Here is a 25798-nt window from a genome sequence, read left to right as displayed (position 1 = left end):
ATACCTCCACATAGCTCATGAGCCGTAACGGCCACTCGTCCAAGTGAAAAACTTCCATTGCATGAAAAGGTACATGCTGTTGCATTATCGATGCGCCCAAAATAATGCTAACCTGGGGCATACTTTGTTCTATATGGCCCGGGCCGTTAGAAATACCAGGCGAAGTACGAGCAGAGCTAGGCGTGGATTACATGCTCCATAAAGCTGCTTCCAAAGACTACTAGCACCATGATCACGGTAGAGCCTTATTGCCGCTTTTCCTGTTCAAAGCCTTCAAAAGTACATCTTCCAACTTCGTGGATTATGCTTCTTGTTTCCGCCTTTGCCGACGATTGAACCTGGTAAATTTACTTTGGCGATTGCGTGATGCATGTGTGAGCTCCAAGTTCGTCAAGCCATATTGACATGAAGTTATTCTTGAGAGCTACATGATCGACGTCGACTGGGTGACGACTAATCAGGTGATGATTTCTTCCGTCGGTTTAGAATCGTCGACATGCCCATGGGCACCTCTGATTTCGGCTTCAGCATTGTTGTTCTCCTGTAAAACCCGAGTCAAGCCAATCTCATCCTGGATAGCTGACAGTAGCTCCGCATCCTCAATACTGGTGGTGGAGCTAATCAATCTGTTAGCAAGCAGCGACTCAAGGGGATGTCATACCGCACTTACCCAAAAACGACGTCCATTTCTTCCAAGGTCTTCCCTTTCGTTTCTGGGAGGAAGAAAACAACAAACAACCCTCCAACCAAGCACCAAGCGCTAAAGAAGATGAAAGTGCCCCATCGGAGCCCGTCGAGCATTGGTGGGGTCATGAAAGCCACCGCGAAGTTGTTCATCCAGTTTGAAGATGCACTTATGGAAGTACCCTTGGCTCGGATGGACAAGGGGAAAATTTCAGCAATCAGTGTCCAGCTGCCCGGACCCCATGAGAACGCAAAGAAGACGACGTAAAGCCAGATCATGACGACAGCGCCCCAGCCTGCTGCTCTGTTAGCAGCCCAAGAAGATTCGTACCTAGCGCCAAGGACACCGGTTATGAGCTGGCAGATCAGCATGCCAAGAGAGCCGCAAATAAGTAGTTTCTTCCGACCAATCTTGTCGATGAAGTACATGGCTGGGATTGTGCTCAAGACATTGAGGATGCCCACAACGCCAGTGGCAAGCAGAGAAATGGTGTTGTCTGTAAAGCCGAAGTTCTGAAACACAATGGGTGCGTAGTAGATGATGGAGTCAATACCTGCCTCTCGACCTCAGCATGTCTCCTCAATTTTCACATGTATGCGCTTGATGCGACTCGTGCTATATGTAGTAAGTGCCCAGGTGGGCCGCCGAAGCTTGGCCGGCATACAATTTCCTGGAGCCAACAGGGAGTTGAGAAGTGAGATAGAAACTAACGTACCCGACCATTGCTGGAAGAACATGATGGTGCCTCCTATAGCTACACGTTTGAACGAGTCCTTGTTCCGGAATATGTTGCTGTACTGAGCTAGCTCTCGAAGAAGTCTGTTGCCTCTTGCTTTGACTGCGAGGGTGGGAGATCTTCTCTCAAAAACCCTCTTTTCAAATTCACTCTCGGCTTTGATCTCCAGGTACTCGATTCGAATGAGCGGGTCATTCAGGGGCAATCTTCTCAGGCGGCTCAACGTCTGCAGCGCCTCTTCGTCTCGGCCGTGATTGACTAGTAGGCGAGGGGAAAAAGGAAGACACCAAACCCCGACAGCAAGTATGACTGCTGGTATGCCCTGGATAATGAGTGGCAAGCGCCAGGCGAGCTCTTTCTGGCTGTCGCCGGTGCCACCAATGTAGTTGGTGCCGTAACCTACCCAGTAGGCCCCCATAATTCCCAAGGTGGTGGCAAGTTGTTGCATTGAGATGATCATGCCGCGGATTTCGGGTGGAGCAAGTTCGGCGTTGTACAACGGTCTGCAAGAGTAGCCAGTGGATTAGCGATTGAACTTCGAGAGACGTTGTCCGCCGAATCTTGTACTCACCCGGTCGCGGACAAGGTTCCAACCCCAATTCCCGTCAAAAAGCGTCCCGCATACATGTAAACCTCTGTATGGGCGCCTGCTGTGAGATAGGAACCCAAGATCACCCAGAGAGCGCCGCCAAATATGGTGTGCTTGCGCGAAAATATCTCGCACAAGATGCCTGCGGAAAGCGCTCCCGCCCAGCCTCCAAGTTGTAGAATCGACGTCAGCCATCCTTTGGCGTTTGAGTCCGATGCAATATGAGGGAATTGTCTCTGAAAAGCAGGCATGACCAATGCTTGGCCCAGGACGCCCTGCTGGTAGCCATAGAGCAGACCACCCTTCATGCACGGGGGAGCCTGTCAGCAATCGGAGATGCCGGAAACATAGGTTAGCTTGGTCGAGACTTACAAACGAGGCAAACAGGGCGATCGAAAGGACGTGAAGGTTTGACCACAGCACCTTCAGGCCAGACTTATTACCGGAAGCCTGCTGTCTCAAAACCGCAGCTGTCCCAAGAGCGCTCGCATCTTCTATGTTAACCATGCTGCTTTTGCCAATCTATATTGTGATCGGACCGGATCGAAGGGGACTAAGGCTCATACATAGACTTGCGCCGGAGAAAAGGAGTGTCAATTAGCTTCTAAAAAAGCGGATTGAAGGAACGCTGCAGACATATTCCCTTTTAAAAGACGGAAACTGGCCCCCGGGCCCTTAGAGACCAGGTCAGGTCATGCGCCTCTCTCCTCCCTCTTACCCCAGAAAATCATCCCCAGATTTACGACTTTCTGGGCCCTCCCTCCCCTCTCAAAATGTGTCAAATGTGACATGCGAGTGCCGTGGTTCCATTAGTAGGATGTGATGCGAACAGGGAATCAAGATGTCCTGGCCGACTCGCGGCGGATCGGAAAGTAACCGCTTTTGGCTAGCCCCCGAATGAGAAAGATCCCGCGATGTCACGCCTAGCTGAGGTCGGCACTCATCCCGCTGTCTCTTCGCGATGACGTCCGAGTCTTCGTTTAGTGGTCAACAGCCTCCGATGTCCACGGCTCCGCCCGTGTCACTAATTCACGTCGCCGCAGGAGCCGCACAGACTAAACGGTCACCTCCAACAAACCATTATCATCCTGGAGAGCCGTGTCCCCCCATGCAGACCGGGTATTACAACCAGTCCGGCCCCCTGAGAAACACACAGCTCAAATTTACACCAATCTCACTATGTCTGTGCCGCAGAAACTCGGAGTAGGCGTCATTGGCGCCGGAGTAAGTACAGCTGCCCCTCAATGCTCCCATTGACTGACAGTGCCCACGCGCAGGAAGTTTTTCAAGTTTGCCATGGCCCCTGCCTGCTCCTCCTCTCCCATCTTTTCAAGATCGAGTCCATTTGCGATGTCTCGCCCACTCACAACGACCACTGCGCCACCAAGTTTTCTATTCCTCACAAGACAATGAAGCCCGAGGAGACTATCGACCACCCCAAGGTGGATGTGGTCTTCATACTGACGTCCGATGAGACCCACGCGGCGTTGGCAATCCGGAGTCTCCAGGCCGGTAAGCACGTGTTTGTTGAGAAACCTGTGAGCCTGTCGATTCCCTCGGTTCAGCGGATCATCGAGGCCGAAAAAGAGGCCAAGGGCGGTGCCCGAGTTTTTGTTGGATACATGCGTCGCTACGCACCTAGCTATGTTCAGGCTTTTAAGCGTGAAGTGGCATCAATGCCCAAGATCTTGTACGCGCGGGTACGTGATTTCAGTGGGCCGAACGCTCAATTTGTGAACCAGAGTGGAACTTTCCAGGTCAAAGGCACCGACTTCCCTGCCAGTGCTGCCCAAGAGCGCAATGAGAAGCTCCAGAAGCTGTTCGAAGAAGCCTTTCCCCAGCAGGAGATCACAGACAACAAGAAGAAGGCGTGTCGATTCCTTGGGAGCTTGGGCTCACATGACATCTCTTTGATGCGTGAGACCCTGGGATTTCCCGAGAGAATATTGACATTCACGGCCAATGACCCTTTCTACAACGCCATTTTGCAATTCCGAAACTCGGACGGGTCGTCTTACTCTGTCACCTATGAGAGCGGCATTGACGAGGTTCCTGTCTTTGATGCTCATCTGAGCGTTTACGGGGCGCGGAAGAGGGTCACAATCAAGGTCAGTCTCTGCAACATGAACAAACAGCAGCATCGGAGGGAGCTCACTAGGCTAATCCGTGTCACTCACATAGTACGATAGCCCGTATGTCAAAGCTCTGCCAATCGTGGTCGAGGTGGAGGAGGTCAACGAACATGGGGAAATCCAAAGGAGGTCCATGGTCTCGTCTTACGAAGATACGTACACGGCGGAACTGCAGCAACTCCATGAGTGTCTGGTCAGTGGTGCAGAGATCAAAACAACAGTGGAAGACGCGATCAAGGACGTCCAGATCTACGACATGATGTACAAGGCTTGGCAAGCGTAGAAGTCAACATTGAATGGGATGGCCTGATGGGCTTGGATTCGCCGACGAGGTGATAGTCGTCTAGGTGTTTATAGCTATAGAACATCTTTGGACCTTGGATAATTCCGCTGTGACTCCAAAATGCCTCTTGGTGCCCCGTCTTCACATCAATCTTCGGAAGTCTCAAGCCGGACGTTATTACCGAGGAAATGCGCAAGCCGGCTTACTTGAACAAATTCTCGACCTGCTGGGCACGGCACGGGCGCACCGTCTGAGCCACCTAATTGACACCTATGTAGATTTCATTGGGGGCCCTAAAGGAAATTTGATGATGAGAATCACCCGTAGTATTGATGTGTATGTAGAGACGTTCCCAGCCAAAATGCTTACAAAAAATCTCTTATGACACTCGGCCCACACCGGGGCGTTCTTTCACACACCACACCCTTTTGCGGTCGACCGGCGCTAAGTCAGCAAGGAGAGCACTCACGTACTTCAGTATATTTGCAACGCAGTCCCCTGCCCTGCTCACCCTAACCCATGACTGTAACAACAATTTGACTTGGCTGGCCGTGACACACGTCCTTAGTCTCAAATCAGCATCACTTTCCGTGCCCTCCCCTTCTGGAAGAAGCACGCAGTGCTCTAGGCCTAGGCACTTGCGGGACATGCAGGGCATTCTGTCATTTGTTAGTGACGAAAGCGCCACCAAACGGCGCAAGGCGTTGCGTGCGTGCCAAAAATGCAAGGAATCCAAGGTATGCGTGCACCTCATCGCAAATGCTTCACCACTCCTCCGCCGTAGTTGGACCTCAATAACACGATCGCCTAGAAACGATGCACGGTGATCGAGGGGTCTTCTCGCTGTAGAAGATGTGCCGAAGATGGATGGACGTGCTCCTTCACGGGTGTCGAGATGCAGGGCCCAATGGAGACCGAGCAGAATGGCCATGCAAGCTGCGAGCATGCCAACACTGCCACTAGCGATAATAGCAACACAGTCGACGGGTCGCCAATTTCAGTGCGACCACCGCACAGATCGCCTGATGCCTGTCTCCCAAACCCTTCCATACCTTCGCTCGCATCAAGTCTTCCACGGATTCGACCGCCTCTCTTGGACGATGAAGGCGCCGAAGGACTGGGACTGCCACAGGCCAGAGCAACTACCACACAATCAGCTCAAACGAGTTCATCCGTGTCGTCTTCACGGGTTGGCCAGAACACGGACGAATATGTATCCTCAATTTCTAAGGGCGATGGGCCGAGAAGTGAGTTGCGATATGCGACCATGCTGAGCCTTTTGGACAGGAGGGAAGCTGGCCAAACGCCTAAAGGCCATTCGACCAAACTCATCGCGGGCACAAATCCACTGTCTGCTCTTCTTGGCAAAGATCTCAAACACAAGATCGTCACCAACAGTTGCTCCTTCCGCACTCCTGATCCACCGCACACCGCCGGGCTCCCGGCTCTGATGCGGGGGTCGGGAATTCACAGCTGCGATTGGGAACAATGCTATCGAAGCATGGGGTTGCCCGAAGCCCGCCTGCAGTATCTCAAGGCAATCAATTGCTTCACGCTACCCAGTCCATCGCGATGCGCTGGGCTCCTTGAAATCTTCTTCTCTTATGTACATCCCATGGTGCCCATCATTGACCGAAAGGACTTTCTTTCCCGCTACTACGGAGGAGACGTGCCTCCGTCCCTAGTCATCCTTCATGCCGTTTTTCTCTCGGCATCGCGGTATGCATACGATAGCGGACACCCCAATGACGGTGTCTCAGAAGTACGAAGCATGTGCGACGAGCTTCATAACAAGGTGAAGGCTCTAATCGAAGCAGAGATAACGTCCGACAGGATCGCGGCAACTCAAGCCAGCATTTTAGCGAGTCTGCACTGGGAGGGCCGCGAAGGCCTGAACTCAGCGATTGACAATCTGAGTATTGCCGTTCGAGCTTGTCAGGAAATGGGACTCCATCGAAAGCAGCAGGTCAACAATCACTCACCCAAGGGACAGCAATCGCTCCAGCGCCGTCTATGGTGGTGTTTATACGCGATGGACCGTCTTAACGCTGCCCAGGAAGGCACTCCTTTTCTTATCAACGAGCTGGAGTGCGATGTAGACCTGTTGACCTCTAAGGATGTCGCTGACGAGGACCAGCTAACACAGTCAGTTGCTGTTTTGAATATTTCCCTCTCTCGCCTTGTGGAGGACGCTGTCAGAAGCTTGTACATGCCTGGCGAAGATCACACAACATTGTTCTCATCCAGGGGCGCCTTGTTACGACAAAGGCTAGATCTTCAGCTCGAACAGCTCGCGCAACTGATCACGCGCAAGCTATTGTCGGGCGGTAACCCCTCTGGAGGCTCGTCAAGTACCCAGCCAGACAGATATTCGCTATTCGGCTCAATCCTCTTAACTCAGTGAGTCTTTCTTGTGAACAACGATGCAGACATTTCGACCACTAACGTCAGATGGCGGATGATAGCCTAGATGCGGTGCGAATCCTTGTACATCGTCCTTTCCTACTTTACCCTGAGCCACAGAGCCTTGGTATTTATGCATCAAGGGATGCCTGCCGTGTGCACGCACTGGCCATTCTGTCGCGTCTGCAGTCTCTTCATCTTCATGGCCAACTTCGGTACTCGTGGCCGTTCACAGTCTACGCGGTGGTAAACAGCCTTCTCATATTTTGGTATGATATCTCTGCGCCATCGTCGCAAGATCTAGCAGCACTATCCGCAGCACGGCAGCACTATGCATCCGTCGTCCAGCTTCTACGCCATATGGGCTCTACTTGGTGGGCCGCATCAGCCAAATATCGGCTTGCGCAAGCTCTGGCGCGGGCTGCTGACGAATTGCATCTCAAAAACACGCGAGATCACACGGCCATGCCGGCTACGATACCGAGTGACAGAGACAGCCTACGCGTGGCGCAGGGGCACCCACTGACGCCTGCTTCAGCTTCCCAGGATCAGTCGTACTACGGTGCCGGAGAATGGCCAGATATGGACATCTTTGCAGACTGTGACATGAATGACTACTGGGCATCTATTGGTCTGGACTTTGACCTAGATGTCGCGTGTAACGTCTTCAGTATATCGGATTTCCCAGGACCATAGCGTAATGTTGCTGATTTCATGACGGAACTTCGACGATCTAGTGCTAGCTAGCTATATCACTTTATCCTTCCACTATGTGACTAGCTCACGTCTATTTATTTACGGAACATCATTTCAGGTTTTCAGAAATTGGTTCGAGTCGATGCTGATAGTCTTGCCTGTTTCCGAGCTCTCTCGGGCAAGCTCGACTAATCGTATGACATTACGCGCCTCCCGTGCATCGACTGGCACTGGGTTCTTGCCCTCCAAGGCCCCTAGGAGGATGGTGTAGAACGCGCCGTAGGTTGGCGGCGGGTCATTCTCCAGTGTAAACGCCTGAAGTTTTCCATCTTGCTCGACCGTGAGTACTCCTAGTGATGGGTTAGCGCCACGAGCCCTTGGCGGAATGAATTCGTTGGCCGGCCTACCGGCTTGAGTTGTCTGCTCTACGCCGAAGGAGGGATCTCCTGGCTTGATACCACTGACCAACTGAGGCTCTTGTGGGTCGAAATGGTACTTGGGAAAGATCAGTATAACATTCCTTTGTGTTGGAATTGCGCAGGGCGAACAGCCGTTCCTTTGATTTAGGGTATTCCAACTCACTTTCTTGTAACTTCCCTTGCTTCCTCGGACCCAAAACCGCAGCTGAACCTCATCGCAGGTCATAGGACTGGCCTTTACGGTCGCAAGAAGGCCTGAGCCATAATGCAGCAATACCGAGCATGCATCAAATGGCCCTCCGGAGTCAGATCTCTCTCGCTGCCTGCCAAGAAAACCCGTGACTCCTGTAGGCGGACCATAGATGTCCAATATTTGATCGAAGAGGTGAGTGCCGAGGTCGTAAATGACGCCAGAGCCAGGGCTGTCTACCAAGTCGCGAGGCGGGACAACTGGATCGTAGCGGTCAAAGTGTGATTCGAATTCGACAACACGGCCAAGCTGATTTTCGGCCAAAATTCTCTTGAGGGTGACAAAGTCGGCGTCCCAACGACGATTTTGGAAGACGGTCAAGATTTTCCCCTTGTCCTTGGCGAGGGCGATCAAACAGTCACATTCTGTGCTGGAGGGACAGAATGGCTTCTCGACAACCACTGGAGATTAACATTGATTCATCAGCACACATCTTCTGTTCACCCTGGAAAATACACTTACCGTGCTTGCTGGCCTTGAGAGCCGCCGCCACCAACTCAAAGTGTGTGGCCGGAGGCGTAGAGACGACAACTATGTCGACTCTCTCATCTGCCAGGATCTCTGCCGGCGAGCTGTATATGGTAGCTTCCGGGTGCTGCTCTCGCGCCTCGTTGCCGGAGCGCTGCACGATAGCGCGAAGCTCGAATCCCGGAGTCGACTGGATGTATGGAATTTGGAAAATCTTGGCAGAGAGGCCGTAGCCAATGATGCCGACTTGATACTGCCTCGACATGGTAATGAGCGGTATGACATGTATATTCTTCGGGAAAATTGAAGGAATGAGGATCGGATAGGCAACACCAGAAATCCTTGACTTCGAAAGCAGGTGCTGCAATAAACATTGTTCAACCGTGAAGTATCCGATATAGGCCCCATACCGGGTGGGTAATGCTGCGTTCTTTCGCGATTGAGTATCGGAACAAGCCTCGAAAAAGCTAGCTTCCGACGGTTGTAAGTGTCCCCACGTTCTCCATGTTTTTATCAGGCTCCGCCCTGCACCCCAGAGTGTCTCCGCAATTCCATACTTGAGATCCCACGTCTTGCTTGGGTTCTTGGTTCACACAGCACGGCTTAAAATAAGCAAAAGCCGTATTGATGAAACAGCTACAGAGATCCAGGACGTTGGAAAACATTAAGATAGTTAGCCTATCCGCGCAATACAAAAAATAGTTTATGTCTTCTGCCAGCTTCTTGTAGTTCGATCCAGTGTTTTGATGTCCATCTGAGCGGCGCGGAGACCAGTTTGACTGCGACATGAATGTAGTACTGCGATACTTCACGAACGTACAGCTCAACTGCCGGTCACAAACTCCGGAATATCACCTGCCCCAGATGTGCCATTTGGGTTGCAATAAAAACGTCGGCTACTAACTGCAAACGATTCAGATCCCTCGCACATAACATACTTGCAGCTTGCGGGGAAGGATGCGCAGTGTCATCTGTGCGCAAGGTTTTGGCAGGTCGAATCCGTAGCGACAACCGGCTGTGAGAGTCTTCGTTAATATGAAGGCCTGAGACGTCCGGCCTGAGACGTCCAAGGACTATCGCTGCAGTAAATTGCGACCACTTCCTTTGATGATTTGGTCATTGCGATTCGTTACTGCGAGAAATTGACTCAAGATTTTACCATTCCATTAAGAATCAGGCCAAAACCTACCATGAAATTGTCGTACAGTTTATTTCTGTTGTGGACTCTGGTGGCTCTAGGCCAGGGAGACTATCAAATTGTCGACCCAAATCTCTTCTTCCCCCGGGAGCCAGTCACACCTTACTCCTTCCCTAGTCCCAACGCGACTGGGATGGGCGGGTGGGATGTTGCCATTGCAAGAGCGAGGCGATTTGTTACTGAGCTGACGATCGAAGAAAAAGTTTCCATTTGCACCGGCAATGGGTTCCCGTGAGTGACGGCTGCAATATTTTTTCTTTTCCCTATGAGACCATCAAGGGGCCTGAACTTCTGAAACTTATCAGCGCGAGGATAAATAACAAAGTCTGTAGCCCCACCGCATCGATACCTCACCTCTCCTGCCAGGGAGGTATCTCCCCCATAGAAAGGGTTAACTTCACTGGACTTTGCTACGTGGACAGTGATACAGGTGAAGAGACTCTAATGATCAGCAGCCTTGTACGTTGTGCTCACGGTCTCTAGGAATCGGAAACGCTCATAGCTACGGCACTGGATTTCCCGCCGGTGTGACCGCTGCATCGACCTGGAATCGCGAGCTCATCCGGGCCCGCGCCTATGCGATCGCCACGGAGTTCAAAGCTAAAGGGATACACGCAGTTCTTGGACCTGTCCTAGCTCTGGCCAGGTTTCCTGGCGGTGGCACAAACTTTGAAGGCTTCGGGGCTGATCCCTTTCTTATCGGCGTGGCGGGATATGAGACAGTCATTGGGCACCAGGGAGCTGGAGTGCAAGCTGAAGCGAAGCAGTTTCTCGGATATGATGGCCAGCAGTACAATCGCACGTACTATTCCAGTAACATCGACGACAAGACGCTGCACGAAGTAGAGGTCTGGCCCTACGCCGAGGCGGTGCGAGCTGGAACAGCATGCGTCATGACGAGCTACCCCTATGTCAACAACTCCCAAGCTTCTCAGAATGCACACCTCATAAACGATATTCTCAAGACTCATCTAGGATTTCAAGGCTATACACAAAGCGATTGGTTTGCCCTCAAGTCTGGTGTTTCAGCCATACTGGCCGGCTTGGATCAAGACATGCCAGGCACAGCTGTCTCCGACACCGACACCACATGGTCTTATTATGGGAAAAATTACACCACTGCGGTCATCAACGGTTCAGTGCCAGTGGGGCGTCTGACAGATGCGGCGACACGCATCTTGACTCCATATTTTTGGCTGGGACAGGACCGCAACTATCCATCGATTAACTTGGAGGACGATCCCCGCAGAACCATTACAAATGCTCAGCGCCAGAGACATCGTGCGATTGCGCGTGAGGTTGCTGCCGCAGGGATGGTTCTTCTGAAGAATACTGCTGGTAGAAAGGGCCTGCCTCTGGCAAGACCCACCACAATCGCGCTTTTTGGCCCGGCAGCAGGACAAAACCCTTACGGGCCCAATCAATACGGGTATGGTCCCCGCGCCGACCCTGCGGACTTCGAAATACCTTTAGGATACGGATCGACGCCGTTGACGATGGGGATTGCTCAGGGTACTCTAGCCGGGGGTGGTGGCTCTGGTACTACATTTTGTCAGTGTGGCGTGCTATTTCTCAAAGGCCTGGTCTAACAAAATGTCACAGATCCTAGACTAGAGGATCCAATCAGCGCGATACAAGAGCGTGCCAGTAAAGATCTGACGTTGGTAGACTGGTCGACTACGACGAACTTAAATATGGCCTCTTTCGTGGCAAAGCGGGCAACCGTATGTCTCCCTATCGTATCATCCTTCTCCGGCGAGGGCACCGATCGAAATTTGAGCCTTCTTCAAAACGGCGACGACTTGATAAGAACCGTGGCAAACGGCTGTGACAACACCATACCCGTTATTCAGTCTGTAGGCCAAGTGAACCTGGAGGCAAGTAGCTTCTTGTCTGTCTAGAGTCATTGTCAGACCAGAACACGATTTACTGTCTAGCCTTGATTCACCCACTTACAATCAAGCTCATGGACTGACTTCCTACCCTAGGCCTGGATCGATCACCCGAACGTGACAGCAGTCGTCTGGGCCAATTTGGGTGGTCAGGAACTTGGCCCTGCCTTGGTTGATATTCTGTATGGAGCTGTGAACCCTTCGGGACGGCTGGTCTACACGATTGCAAGGAACGACTCGGACTACGCGCAACCTCACACCGTCACTACGCCTCAGCCATATCCGCAGCTAAATTATACTGAGGGCGTGTCCGTCGACTACCGCGGCTTTGAGAAGAACAATAAAACGCCAAGGTACTGGTTTGGGCATGGCTTGTCTTATTCCAACTTTACCTACAGTGGCCTCTTGATACTGGCACAAGCGGGCCTCTCGGAATCGCTTAGACAACCTATTGACTACGTCGCCGATGCACCTGGTGGAGACAGCAGACTCTACGATGTCGCAATCGTAGTTGAGTTTCAGCTGCGCAATGAAGGACCTTGGGACGGCACTGAGATTCCCCAGCTATACCTTGAGATGCCTCCGAAGGCCGGCAACCCGACGAAGGTACTTCGAGGATTCGAAAATGTTCACATTCGTGATGGCGAAACAAAACCCGTCAAAATTTTCCTGACACGTAAGGACATTAGCTATTGGGATGTTGTGGAACAGACGTGGGTTGTGGCTAGTGGTAGTTTCACTGTTTTCGTTGGAGCCTCGTCAAACGATATTCGTCTAACGGATGACTTTTCCATTTAAGGGTCGATTTGATAGTTTTTAAAAAAAGGTTTCAGAGGCATAAGTAGCTTTGGTCTAAAAATCAGTCAATGTTGAATTGGTGCTATGTTTGGTTGAGAGGGGAGGCTAGTCGAGGGCAGCACGGCCTAAAAGCAAAGGGTTGATGGAACATCTGGTGTCGCTGCAATTCTTTGGCAGTCGGTGTTGCAAATGCGAGTGACTCTATGTAACAAGCAGCACACTTTGCAGGTGGCTGTGGAGTGAGCAATATACACATAGCCAGTCCCTTTGGGCGGCTCATGGCCCCTGACTACTGTAGGTGCCTGTTCGGGCTAGGGCCGTGCCGTCTGCGCGTGGAGCTTGGGTGAACCAGGCAGGACCCTGGTTTGAAACGCTTGGGCGCGCATTCTCTGTGCCTGTGCCTGTGCCGGTGCGTGTGCCAGAGCAATGAAACCTGGGGCCACGACTCACTCTGGATAGATTCCTTTCACGGCAACTGCACAAGGAAGTCTTGAACATCCGCAGTACTTCTTCTCCATCACTTGCTGTCGCTGTTTGGGCTTCAAGGCTCGCAGCAGAGACCGTGTTGACGAAGGCGCCCTAACCCTGAAATTGCCCCAGGCCGTTTGGAACGTGTCCTTATTTTCCCAGACCGGTTGGTTGACCTCTGTGGAACTCGCCTCACCTGTCAACCAGCAGGTACACACACACATACATACATACATACATACTCACACACATACACAAACACCCTCACTCACTCAATCACATATATACGCGAAATCCTATGCTGGTCTACGACACATCGCCGCCCACACCAGCCGTGTGGTGACCCTGAACCACCATGGGCCCCCTCATGCAGACCGCCATCCGGGCACTCTTCCTCAAAGCCGGCGCCAACATTACTGCCCAGCTGGCCTCACGCTGGCACACCCAGGACCCTATTCCCCAGCCCATCGACCGCCAGCGTATCCTTGAGTTTGCCATCTACGGCTTTTTCCAGGCACAGCTCGGTTACTGCTGGCACGTCTTCCTCGAGCGGCTCTTCCCAAGCCGCCACTCTCTCCCAGCCGAGTCGCCTGCACCTCCCAAACCCGAGAAAAAGGACGATGATGAGGAGCGTCGCATGAGCACAGAGGGCACCTCTGCAAAGTTCTTAGAATCCCTGCGGACCACAGGCACAGGCGTTAGATGGCCATGCATCATAGCAAAACTGGTGCTCGACCAGACAATCGGCATGGTCACCTTTCTCACCATCTTCATCGTCTGGACCAACTGGTTCCGCGTCGACACCTTTGCCGAAATAGCAGCCATATGGAGGTCCAAGATATTCGTGATCCTGTCCACCGGATGGATGATCTGGCCATGGGTCATGCTGCTCAACTTCGTCTTTGTCCCGGTAGAGAAACGGCAGCTCGTGTCTGTCTGCGTTGGGTTTTGCTGGAATGTCATACTGAGTCTCCTTACCCACCCTGATCCGCCTCACTCGCACCACTGAAGTACGAGGCAGGCACAAGGGTGAAATTGTCGTATATTTAAACCTAAACGCAGCAATAGAAGCTGCTGTCCATCTCGCCCAAGATCCCCAGTGGCAGAGACAGAGTGAGTCATATGCTCAATCCCTCCTAAGGGCTCTGTCAGCCAAAAGTCACCTTGATATTGTTTCAGAGTGATGGCCCCTTGATCTCGGGGCTGCGCCGACGACCTCATACTTCTCAACGACTCGTTCAGACCGGAATCTCCTGCAGCCTCAGGACTTGTCTACTTGTCTTAGGACGCCGAGTGTACGGCCCTTTGCTGAGTCAGAGGGCTCTCTTTACGTTACGGTGTCCTCGAGCTCGTCGGTCGAATTTGAAGAAGATCGCGAATTGGAGCCTAATGAGTAGGATACAAGAGTCTCGGGGCTTGATCCTAGGCATTATGTTGTCAACGCCATAGCAGTGTCGTCTATACAATAAAGACCGACTCAAGAGGTCTGCAAGCCACGCAGGGAACGCGATCGTACGATGTCACCAAAGGTGTTAGGTTGGCTGTGGCTTTCACCTGTTGACCGTGAAATTGTTTGGGGGGCATATCTTCCAAATCGACTGACTCATGTTGAATTTGAGTCGACTCATTTGGACGGCTGAGTTGGAAACCAAGAAAAGCGTGGACAGATGATGCTGCACTCCTGCTGTTCATGGTCAGTCACACGGGCGATACGACGGGATGCATGTATTACATGCTGGCACGACGGTCATGAGAGTCCGAAATTTGGAAATGATGGCTCAGAATCACTCAGCCCAGAAGTGCTGCAAATATGGCCCTGTGTGTGCAATCAGGGCCGCCCGGTAACAACGGACAACAGACCTTTCAGCATAAGTCACTGCATGAGATAGAGTAATTGACTTCTACAGTAGAATGACATTTGGTATAATGCGACCGGCCTAGTCAATGGCTAATATCACAGCGTTGTGCAAGCCAGATATTCAAAAGGACATGCTTGATGAGCTTAGAAGTGGCAATGTTGAAGAGGGCTGCCGCGCCTTGCTTGATCATTGATGTTAGGCAGGACCTCCAACGATGCCAATGTTGTACTCGCAACCCAAAGTAGTAAGATCCTCAGCGATATATATCAGCATGGCTTATCCGCCAATCATGACATAGTGAGACCATCGAGTGCAGGACATCGGGGTCAGTGGATGCATGTCTTACATATGATAGATATCGAAACTCTGGCCCGGCAGCCCCTCAATCCACCTCATTCATGGGACCAAACACTCAAATCTACTTGCTGCTTTCAACTTCAGAAGCCTTCCAGAACCACTTCGACAAACTTTGCGGCGACTATACTTGGACAGCAATCATGGCGTCCAACGAGAAGCATGATCTGGTTCAAGTTGGCATTGCCAATGAGACGAGTACCTCCGCAATTTCGCCTGACATCCAGCAGGACCAGTCCCTTCTAGAGAAGCAGACCCGTACTCTTCGACTTTTCTCAAAGTCACAACTTTTCGCTTTTTCCCTCGTTTACCTGGGAACTGGGTACTATGTCGCAGGGTCAGTTGTCTGCCATGTCCCGGCCTTTGCTCCCCCCCCCCCCGGGGCCAATCTATGCTTATCCACAGTAAACCAAGATTTTGTTCTCGCTGACACCTTGATAGGAATATGTATTTCGCTCTCGCCAATGGTGGCCCTGCAGCCTGGGTCTTCAGTTACCTTGTTGTCGCGGCCGGTGTGCTCTGCCAAGTGGCCGCTTTTAGCGAGATGGCCTCGATCCAACCTATCGCGGGCGCCCAGTACTATTGGACGTGGCATTTTGCACCCCAAAGCCTTAAGCGCTTCCTCACGTGGATTCAAGGGTGGTCCACGTGGGCAGGATATATCGCTTTATTAGCGAGCTGCCTGAACGGCAACACGGTCATTTTAGAAGGACTCATTCAACTGGCTCACCCGGAATACAAGACTGGTGGCTGGCACACTGCACTTATAATGATTGCAACGGTGGCTTTTTGCGCTATCATAAACATGTACGCATTCTGGCTCGTTCCGTGGTTCGAGCTATTGACTGGCTTTCTCAACGTCTGCATGGTCACTGCTCTTTTTATTGTCCTCTGGGCCATGGCTCCCCGGAACAGCGCCGACATATTCATGCAGACCAATGTGTCTTCAGGATGGGGCAATTACTTCGTCTCTGCTAACCTCGGCGCTTTGTCTAATATCTACCTCTTCATTTGTAAGTAGCATTGATCCTGTTGGCGGATGTTTGACTGAAAACGGAGCCACAGCCTTCGAAAGCGTTGTTCACATGGGCGAAGAGACACAAAATGCCAAATCTGCTGTGCCTTTCGCTTTGTTTTGGTCTACAGTAACCAATGCTTTTATGGGCCTCGTCATGATCATAACGTTCGCTGTGAGTATAAAAGACAATCAGATGCATTGATGGCGTCGGGTGCAAAATATTACTCCGTATACACAAAACACGTTCTTACCCCTGACTTCCACAGATGGGAATGCCATCCCTCGATGTTCTGCTAGACTCGGCCAGCCCTATTGTTACTACTTTGCTATACGCCACGGCCTCAACAAAAGCCACGATAGTTATCATCAGTGGGTTAGTTGTGCTTGGAATTTCTGGAACCATGGGCGTAGTCTCATCTGTCTCTCGCTTAACATGGGCTTGGGCAAGAGACGGTGGTCTGCCTCAGTACTTTGGTCATGTTGATGCGGTTCAACGAGTGCCTCTGCGGGCCGTGGTGCTGGCAACAATCATTGCATCTCTACTATCTCTTCTCAACATTGGGAGCAGCACATACATTGCTTTCAGCGCTATCATATCGCTATCAAGTCTCGCCGTCTATCTGAGCTATGCTATTGTCCTGGCTTGCCTTCTTTATGCCCGGCTTAATGGCGGATTTAAGCCTGGACCCTGGAACCTTGGCCGGGCTGGCTCAATTGTCAACATGCTCGGGCTGGTCTATACGGTCTACATTATGGTCTGGCTACCATTTCCTAATTACCTTCCGGTCACGGCTGCCAATATGAATTATTGCGGTCCAGTGTTTGGTTTGATAATAATAGGTGTTGTTAGTCTGTGGTTCATCCGCGGAAGGGAACATTGGAAGGGTCCGAACCGCGCAGTGGTCGAGATTGTGCTAGGAGAGGAAGATTAGAGTGATGAGGCGGACGATATAAATGAATGAATGAATGAGGAATTCACTGGGATTCAAAAGGTGCAAAGGCGAAACAGACTTGCAAGTCATAAGCCCGTCAGGCTGCCATTGGGCTCGTATTCATCAATCATATCATCCGCCATGATCATCATAAGTCCTGCGATACAATTATGTTTATTCGATGATTTGCGTGTAAAGTAGCTATTTGAACTGATCTCAGCAAGAAGATACATCCGCTTGGGCCATGTCATTCGATGGACATGCAAAAAAAGTTCTGGACGAGGAGCTGGACCATCTGCAGCGGATCCTGAGGTATGTAATGCCAACTACGAAGCATTCGATTCGTTCTCACATTGGCTGGAAGCTTCCAGTCCAACTCTATCTTGGAAACATGGGGTACAGGCAATTTATTAATAGGTGCCATCCTCATTCCCGTCCAAGCTCATGGATAACCATTTGGAGATGCCGTCGCCACCAGTGCTGCCGAGTACTTAAGTATCCATAGTCAGAATGCGTGAGCTTGTAGTCGCCTTCGCAGTGAATGCAGACCACATTAAGGATCCATGCGCTTCACAACATTGTAGTACACTTTTGCCATTCGCCTGCACCACTTCCGAGTTACTGTGTGGGTGCCGCATTCATGCTCGAGACTACCGCATGGGGCTGAGTGATTAGGTTCTACTGCATATGTAGGCTGATTTTGGAGGCGTACAATCACTTACTCTTCCAAGAATTGATCATCAATGCGACGCTTCGTGGTTTTATTTAACCTTTCCTGGATGCGATAATTGCGAAGGCCGAAATCGTGACGATGGCAAGCAGGCAAGAAGTCCCATCTCCAGATTTCGTCGGGTGCCTTTGTGCACCCGTCTGATGACTAGTCAAGGTTGGGAGGATGGCGCGAATTGCGTTTGGCTGTGAAACTCTCGATGCTGAGTTGGAACAGGTACTTGTCGGTGGTTTCGGTAATGTTGTTAGGATCGAGGTAGTCATAGCTGGCGATACTGGCATGGCGTTCCCTAAGTGCTTTTTGGACGTCCATGGGAATCTGATCGTCGCGTGGCTCAGTATAGCGGATAGGCTTCTGTGAAGAGAGCATATTTGAGACAAAGAGAGTCGTATGATCAAGGCCCAGAGTATCGATGGTGATGGCTGAGGCCGTCGCCAGTGACATGACCAAGAGACCGAAAACGGATGCCATCATTCTGAAATTGCAGTTGGAAGGCAGAAAGAGGACTTCCCAGTCAGTCTTGAAGTCCGGACAGTTAAGAGATGCTCGTCACAGAAGATAATCAGGGGGCAACCAATGCTGGAGCAGGCGTATATGAAGGCGAAAAAGGGGTTGTAGAGTCTCTGGGGATGAGATGCTTGGTCACTGGACTCGCAACAGACGGGAGGCAACTAAACAAGCGCGGATCTTGAGGGTTTCGGAATGATGCAGCAGTGGTGTCAACTCCGCCCTGCATATAAAATGTCTGCATTGTATGAGAAGGCACGATTTGAGACACTTGAATGCACCCGACTGTTTCTCAACAGCCTGCGCGATGCAAGCTTGTGCAATGCCAGTGCGGCCAGTGAGCAAGACTGAACGGAGACATGCGATGGGGTGATGGTAATATTATGTATCAGATTCCAAATGCCTTGAGCACAGCCAGACTCACAACTGGGTATCCCATTATCTTGTCATGCACCCCATACTGGGTGATGTGCTCTCTGATGACGCCCTTCCCAGTCTCCCGAGTGACAGACCAGCCTCCAGCATCCGTGTGCACCTTCGCGACTTCTTTCTGCTTATTGAGCTCTTCGAAGCTGATACCGACGGGCAAGGACGCGTTCACGGCGTGCCAAAATAACTGTTCACTATGGGACCACGGTATATCGAGATCATCTTCCGCGTGAATGATGGATATGTGGTACGCGCTCGATCCGTCCGGCATGCTACCATATCGTCGTACAATTTCAGCGATTCTCTCCTTGGTCGGCCATTTATCCAGAATGAACGTGTTAAGGAAGTCATGGACGAGAGGAAAGCGTGCAATCGGATCGAGAAGAGGGACTTTGCCTGCAACACGGTAGGTAGCTGTGAGGGAAGTCACATCCGCAAATGGCGCCACAAGGAGAAGCCCCGAGAACAGCACAGGCTCATCGCGGAAGGCCATACGGTGGACCAAGCTGGTGGCGACTGCGGTGCCCAGAGATTGACCCCAGATGATGATTCGGTGTGCCGGTATGCCAGCCTCGATCATGGCCCAGTCAACCAACGCAGTCGCATCCGTCAACAACCCATCTTCAGAAGGCGTCCCGGTGCTCAATCCGAAACCTCGGTAGTCCATGGCCACGATATGAATCCTTCCTGGTGCGCCGGCGGATATTGCCCGGTAGCTGGGTGGTCTGTGACCAGAGCCCAGAGTCCCTCCGGCACCGTGCAGATACAGGACCAACAACGACTCGGGATCGTCCCGCAAGAGTTCAAAAGCCAGTTTTTGCTTGACGTTGAGCGCGAGCCCTGATGGCTCCTTCAGGATTCTTTCCTCGTGTTGTCGATAGAGCCCTAGCGGTAAGATGTGCCACGCATGCAGGTTCTCTCCATCTGACGTGCTAAGAGAAAAGGGGGTGACCTGGTTGTGCAAAAAACCCCATTGTTCGGGAACGTTGAGATCCTGAGTCCCAGTTTGAGTGAAACTGTGAAGATAGATCACCTGCCTCTGAAGCGACGGAAAGGTGAGCAACGCAAGGAAGACCGTGTACAGGCCGCTTGATGCAAGAAGTGCGTAAAGCACAGATTGCAGCATGGCAACGGGGCTGGCCGAGGTTCCCCAGTTCATCTTGCTGTTCATGCGGCGGCTTGGCGTTGCAGCACGAGAGGTAGACCTGCTTTGTGGGTGATGAGAAGGCCGAAAGGACCCCTAGTGTTTGTGGGCCGAACGGCAAGGAAGCTGCTCAAAATGCTAAAAATAAATTAAGGCTAGATCTAGAAATTCCAGTTTGCTCCACTCCTCACACACGGCCACTCAACCCTAGCCCTGCGCCCATCGCATAACGTTGATGATTGATCTCAACGACGCAACACAGAGTGTCAGTAGAACTCTGGGTAATGATCACTGTCTATGTTTCGACGTTGTCCCATCGCCGCAGAGGTTTGAAGAAAGTGGTGAGACTCCAGACCTGTGCTTGCGTCGGAAGCCCTGACTCCATGCTAGCGCTACTCCATCCGAGTCGTGTACCGGCTGATTGATGTGAGTCAGTAAAGGTTGGCAGAAAATACCCTCTGTAGGTATGCTGGCTTAGGTGTTGTATCAGAAAGACCACCATGGGTGAGTCTTTGCAGGCTAGAGACACCACGTGTGCATTGAACCCCGATGTGAAAGCCGAGCCTCATAACTCCCTTGCAGCGTGGATGTAATACACTGCGAGCTCCATCCAGGCCAGGCAATCATCTAAATTCGTGAATCCAGGCGGGCGACGAGTTTCGATAGTGTCGCTATTATGAGGCCAACCGCTAATCAAGACGTTGATGTAGTTCCAGGCCATGAACTTGCACATACCGGCCAGCGGCTGCACATCTCTGCATTTGACTATCGCCCGAAAACACTTCGCCAGATCAAAGACCTCGGTCTTCGCCTCATTGATCTCGATGAATTGTCGGTTGTTGAAACGATTGTTCCTACAGAACTTGCATCGCTGACATGTCTCTGGGACAAGGACTTCTATGGTCTCTTCAAAATACAGTATAGCCTGGCATATTTCTTTCGGTTCATTACTTCCTCAGATGCCGTCGATAGGGCACAGATGGACAAATGTGGCGCAACTTCTGTTGGTGAAGAGTTCACATGCCTTTTGCATCTTGGCCGACATGTACCGGACCTCGGATTGACACGTGTTACTCCCGTTGAGTTTCATCATAGGCGACATGATCTCTACGCCATCTTTCCCTACTTACCAGCAAGCTCAAAATAAGTTAAAAAAAAATATGGTCGAGGTAAATCTTAGCTTATTGAGATACACTGGCAGATGTTTCTCTTCTCACCGCCTCCCTTGATACTCTCATCTATCGTCAATGACGGTTCTGTAACATTCTCACCTTCCTATTTGACATGGGAGTCATAATTCATTCTTGTCTAACTCTTGGGAATCCTTGTGTTGTGATTCGTCGCTAAGGATTCAGTGAGCGTGGAGGCTCTGCCCGAAGGCGGCTCGGTCCTCTGATTGAAGCGACACTTCAACCTCAGGCCCGGTATCCGGATACCACGAGGGACAAGTTTCACGTGAAATATCGCCGGGAAAGAATCCAAGCAAAGGTGTCGTGGTTGCAAAATAATGCCGAGGGTATGTCGAAAACCTTTGTAGGAACTCTCTTGTGGACCGCCCACCTGGGCAAAACACATACACTATTGGAACAAGGCTGCCGTTCTCACATCAAATGCAAAAATTCCATCGCAAAGCCCCCTGTGCTTTAGTTACTTCCCCGTATAGAAAGTCATTCAACAGGAAAGTACTGTACAAGAGGTTATCCCAGGGTAGGTTATTCCAAGGAAGGTTCTCCCATGAGAGATTATTCTACTGTTTATTATCCTATACTCCTCCCTTCATCTTTTACCTATTCATCACAGACATACTGTGGCTGCGAAGCGTACACACGGGCTTAAGCTCGTTTCATGAGTTAGGGCGTTATTTAGTAGAGAGCTTTTGTAAGATCACTGCCAGTAATCCTTCACCGATTTGATCACGGCAGAAGAGGTCTTTACTAAATATCGCAGGCTAGGTTTGTAAGTTTAGGGCACCTAGTTCCGACCTTGAGCCGACTGCCTTGTCCTTCTTAAGCCGTTTCTGATAGGCAAAGTGTTGGATATTCTTCGGCTACAATCTCCCTTGATCCTATGGATGTTCAGATTTCGCTAGATTTGAACCAATGCAAACATCGTCGTGAAGGCCTTGTACATGGTCGCTTCGCGACCTGACTCGGCGTTCTAGTGAGCGCAGAGATCTCAGCAATGCGGCTGGGGCTTGAATAGGGCCACTTTACCAACTCTGCCAGTTTGGAGCGTGTCTTGTTCAGCCCTATTTGACCGTGAAAAACTAAAAACCTGGCTCCGCCTGATTATCCTGTGAGGCTTTCAATCAAATGGTTGGTCACAAAATGGTCCAGATTGGAACGATTCGAAGGAGCAAGCTGGAGAAAGGTCTGCAGCCCGTCATGCAGACCGCAAATGGCACACATTAGTTCTCATGTCACAACACAGACTTTTGTGATTAGATTGTACCAGAGGCTGCTCATTTACTTCAGAATTTGAGGCCGAAGCCTACGTCTGCATTTTGGGACTCGCGCACATTGCACCCTTCAAGACTTTGAAATACCTCTGGCACTTATTTCAACCACCAAAAGATCCACACATGGGCCTAGGCTTGAACGGCGAGCATCGATCCGATACTTTGCCAAGTAAGCGGTTTGCTGGGATAGGCTTGCTAGCACTAAACCGAAAGCACATAGGGTTTTCTCGTCTTCAAGCTTTATGCTGAGGATTAGATTGAAACAATTCTGCATCAAACGAACATGTGTTTGCTTCAATTGCATACTTTGCAGAAGATTAAGCTTAAATCTATACTTTATATGCCGATTTCCCGTAGAGAGCGCATATGTGGATGAAACATATCTTTTGTTTACTGCTCACTTTGTCAAAATTTGGGTATTACATGTGGACTTGGTATAAGTCTGGAGATCTGGTATGCTTAGTTTGTGGAAACATGACTATATTTTACCTGGGAAGTTGTGTATGGCGTGGCCACGTACGTAGTGCGTAGGCACCGTGCCGCTAAGCCCCCCTTTTCTCGCACCGGTGGCTTAGTATGCTGTGGATCGACCAACACCAGCCTCCTGGTGATACTACCTCTTGGCAATGCGTTCAAGGCGCGCGCACTGTGAGTAGCGCCCCAAGAATAGCTTATATGACGCTGCTCAATGTCTGGGCAGAACTCCGTGGGTCATGATGCATCGTTGGAGCTCATCTGGAGCCATCCCGGGCACTGAAGTGTTTGCATCGTCATATTTTGCAATACCTAGGTACCTAGAGTGTTTCACAGGCAGTCCTGCTGGCATCCCATTGCAAACTTCCTCCCCGCATGCATGAGTGACGCGCAACTGATGCAACCCTGGAATTAGATCCGACCGTGATGATTTTGCATTTGTTTGTGGCCAATTTATATGAGGTGTTATCACGTCGGTGTGACCGGCCTTTCTGAGCGTGTCGTGGCCCAAGCCCGTCGGTGTTGCAATATGCCGACTAATTCGTTGCCTGCTCGGCCTCTTATAACATTCACACAGCAGTAACAATCGAGCCCGCAGTCGGGGGATTCATAGTTCAAATACGATTAGCGGCCATCAGCAGAAAATGAATTATACAATGAGGGCTTAGCATCACTACGAGTCTTCTTTGAGGATGAGGCTAACCGGCTATGGGTACCGTCCTGAGAACGTAATAGAGTATAATCTCCCAGCAAACAATGTCAGGGAAGAAATTCATGGAAATTGTTGCTCAACGATTGGCCATCCCCGGAAAAGCAGGGCGCAGACATCCCACGTCCCGGGGCTGACGTGTGTTGACGTCTGGCTGTAGCCAATCCCCGACGAGATTTTTCAAATCGAGACCCAAATCATCTCAATGCAGAAAGTCTCGGCGTTGGCTTGTAGGCGATCTTGTCCCGTGGGACCCGCCCGCTTCCCGTCCGCGTACGCAAGGCTTGGCGCTCGTCCTCCCCGGCCGTGACTAGGCTGGACCCTGGAAGTATGTCGACCTCGGCACGAAGCTGACTTTTTATGCCATCTTTATTGGGTGAACATGTTTGCGCGTACCGTCGAGTCGGAATTAAACATGTTTCCTCCCACAAGGCTGGTCTTTTCTTAGCAGAACCCAGCACAGCCGCCCACACTTCCCCTGAATATGCATGTTTCCGTCCTTCATGCCACACGGCCCCCCTTGTATAGCGGTCCATTCAGTCCCACAATTCTCACGAGTATCCCTCAACGCCTTGGATCTTCTCTTGGGATTGCGGAATCAGCCACGATGAGCTTGATATCATAGCCCACAGGACGCGTAACGGGGCGACGACGGAGGAGAGAATCATGTCTATAAGAAATCGCGATGGCCTCAGTCCATCAGGATTCTAGAAGCACTCATCACCACACTACCCAACCAAACACTCAATCACACAGCTTTCTCTTCAGCCATCCCTTCTTTTTGACACTATCTTTCAGTTACAAAAATCATTTACTCTTCACTCTTTAGCATCAAAGATTTTCAGTAGTCATCAAGATGCGTTTCACCAGCACACTGATCCCGGCGCTTCTTGCCGGCTCGGCCGCCGCTCACCCCGGCCACTCAGTGGCCGAGGAGCTGCAAGAGCGCCGTGACTACATGGCCAATGCCCAGGCCCGCGATCTCAGCCACTGCTCTGCTAAGCTCAAGGCACGCGGAATCGAGGCCAGGAATGCCGCCCGTCGTGAGCGGACTGCTGAGGCCGCTCGAGCGAAGCGTGGTCTGAAGACGAAGCGGGACCTCGACACTGTCCTGGCCACCGACCACAACGCCACAGACCTTGGCTACACTGCCAACACTGACGCAGCGACCCTCTTCACTGGCAATGCATCCTGCATCCTGACCCCTGACGTTACTCAGGGTCCCTACTATGTCGGTGGCGAGTACATTCGTCGCGATATCCGCGAGACCCAGGAGGGTATCGACACCGTCCTGGACTACCAGGTTATCGATGTCAACACTTGCGAGCCCGTGCCCAATGTCTACCTTGAGATGTGGCACTGCAACTCCACCGGTGTTTACTCCGGTATTGTTGCCTCCGGAAACGGCGACTCGTCAGACGAGACCAACATCGATAAGACCTGGTTGCGCGGCATCCAGCCTACCGATACCGACGGTGTTGCCCAGTTCGAGACAACCTTCCCCGGCCACTACACGAGCCGAGCCACCCATATTCACATCCTGATCCACACGAACGCCACTGTCTATCCTAACGGAACCCTCGGCAATGAGGTCACCTCCAGCCATGTCGGCCAGGCATTCTTCGACCAGGATCTCATCTACCTCGCTGATGAGATCTCGCCCTACAGCGATAACACCCAGGAGATCACCACAAACGCTGATGACAGCATTCTGTCTGAGGAGGCTGCCACTGATGGCGTCGACCCCTTCTTCGAGTTCACCTATCTCGGTGATGAGCTGAGCGACGGCTTGTTCGCATGGATTGCTTTCGGCATCAACGCCACTGAGAGCAGCACTGTCACCCCTGCTGCCTTCTACTACGAGTCTGGTGGTGTTGCTAACTCTGCCTCTGGCGGTGGCGGCGGTGGCGCCCCCCCTTCCAAGTAAAGGGGCACGCATAGTCTCATGGGAGTCAGGTAGTTATAAAAATGCGGGCAGGGTAGCTCTGGGGACAATGCACTGCATATGCTTGTTTTTGTGTTTTTAGGGATCAGCTTGTTCATAAGGTTTCGGTTCAGAATATATACCTCAAAAATATCATTGCTACCTCTAAGAAGTTTTTCGACTCACCTTTGTGATCTCAAACAACATGAAATCTCGTCTACGTTGTCGGAAATCTTCTGCTTC

General features: G+C 51.3%; 9 protein-coding genes across 9 annotated transcripts; 5 read left to right on the top strand and 4 right to left on the bottom strand.

Moving 5' to 3' along the window:
- Positions 1-457: 457 nt before the first annotated feature.
- Positions 458-2517, bottom strand: J7T55_015805 (uncharacterized protein; the record flags this gene model as incomplete). Its single annotated transcript, XM_053134818.1, has 5 exons — positions 458-617; positions 671-1238; positions 1401-1924; positions 1993-2312; positions 2383-2517. The coding sequence occupies 5 exons, from the start codon at positions 2515-2517 to the stop codon at positions 458-460; spliced, it is 1707 nt and encodes a 568-aa protein (XP_052987502.1).
- A 672-nt stretch (positions 2518-3189) lies between these two features.
- Positions 3190-4425, top strand: J7T55_015804 (myo-inositol 2-dehydrogenase; the record flags this gene model as incomplete). The annotated part of the gene is made up of 3 exons (XM_053134817.1): positions 3190-3234; positions 3288-4118; positions 4192-4425. 3 exons carry the CDS (start codon positions 3190-3192, stop codon positions 4423-4425), a joined length of 1110 nt encoding a protein of 369 aa, XP_052987501.1.
- Positions 4426-5072: 647 nt separating this feature from the next.
- J7T55_015803 (quinate permease) lies at positions 5073-7524 on the top strand (the record flags this gene model as incomplete). The annotated part of the gene is made up of 4 exons (XM_053134816.1): positions 5073-5162; positions 5237-6570; positions 6673-6825; positions 6891-7524. The coding sequence occupies 4 exons, from the start codon at positions 5073-5075 to the stop codon at positions 7522-7524; spliced, it is 2211 nt and encodes a 736-aa protein (XP_052987500.1).
- A 114-nt stretch (positions 7525-7638) lies between these two features.
- Positions 7639-8926, bottom strand: J7T55_015802 (uncharacterized protein; the record flags this gene model as incomplete). Its single annotated transcript, XM_053134815.1, has 4 exons — positions 7639-7874; positions 7932-8019; positions 8107-8594; positions 8656-8926. The coding sequence occupies 4 exons, from the start codon at positions 8924-8926 to the stop codon at positions 7639-7641; spliced, it is 1083 nt and encodes a 360-aa protein (XP_052987499.1).
- A 925-nt stretch (positions 8927-9851) lies between these two features.
- Positions 9852-14026, top strand: J7T55_015801 (glycoside hydrolase; the record flags this gene model as incomplete). The annotated part of the gene is made up of 8 exons (XM_053134814.1): positions 9852-10090; positions 10362-11410; positions 11462-11715; positions 11848-12427; positions 12766-12788; positions 12848-12958; positions 13054-13227; positions 13391-14026. The coding sequence occupies 8 exons, from the start codon at positions 9852-9854 to the stop codon at positions 14024-14026; spliced, it is 3066 nt and encodes a 1021-aa protein (XP_052987498.1).
- Positions 14027-15274: 1248 nt separating this feature from the next.
- Positions 15275-17180, top strand: J7T55_015800 (uncharacterized protein; the record flags this gene model as incomplete). Its single annotated transcript, XM_053134813.1, has 5 exons — positions 15275-15567; positions 15672-16243; positions 16296-16420; positions 16515-16621; positions 16697-17180. The coding sequence occupies 5 exons, from the start codon at positions 15275-15277 to the stop codon at positions 17178-17180; spliced, it is 1581 nt and encodes a 526-aa protein (XP_052987497.1).
- Positions 17181-18057: 877 nt separating this feature from the next.
- J7T55_015799 (uncharacterized protein) lies at positions 18058-18384 on the bottom strand (the record flags this gene model as incomplete). Its single annotated transcript, XM_053134812.1, has 1 exon — positions 18058-18384. The coding sequence occupies one exon, from the start codon at positions 18382-18384 to the stop codon at positions 18058-18060; it is 327 nt and encodes a 108-aa protein (XP_052987496.1).
- Positions 18385-18805: 421 nt separating this feature from the next.
- Positions 18806-20005, bottom strand: J7T55_015798 (bhydrolase domain-containing protein 12; the record flags this gene model as incomplete). Its single annotated transcript, XM_053134811.1, has 1 exon — positions 18806-20005. One exon carries the CDS (start codon positions 20003-20005, stop codon positions 18806-18808), a length of 1200 nt encoding a protein of 399 aa, XP_052987495.1.
- Positions 20006-24487: 4482 nt separating this feature from the next.
- J7T55_015797 (uncharacterized protein) lies at positions 24488-25558 on the top strand (the record flags this gene model as incomplete). Its single annotated transcript, XM_053134809.1, has 1 exon — positions 24488-25558. The coding sequence occupies one exon, from the start codon at positions 24488-24490 to the stop codon at positions 25556-25558; it is 1071 nt and encodes a 356-aa protein (XP_052987494.1).
- Between the last annotated feature and the right edge of the window lie 240 nt (positions 25559-25798).

Source organism: Diaporthe amygdali (assembly GCF_026229845.1).
Source record: "Diaporthe amygdali strain CAA958 chromosome Unknown NODE_48_length_299215_cov_64_995801, whole genome shotgun sequence".
NCBI classification, from domain to species: Eukaryota; Fungi; Ascomycota; class Sordariomycetes; order Diaporthales; family Diaporthaceae; genus Diaporthe; species Diaporthe amygdali.
The sequence above is the reverse complement of the archived record's forward strand: the minus strand, read 5'-3'. Positions and strand labels throughout refer to the sequence as shown.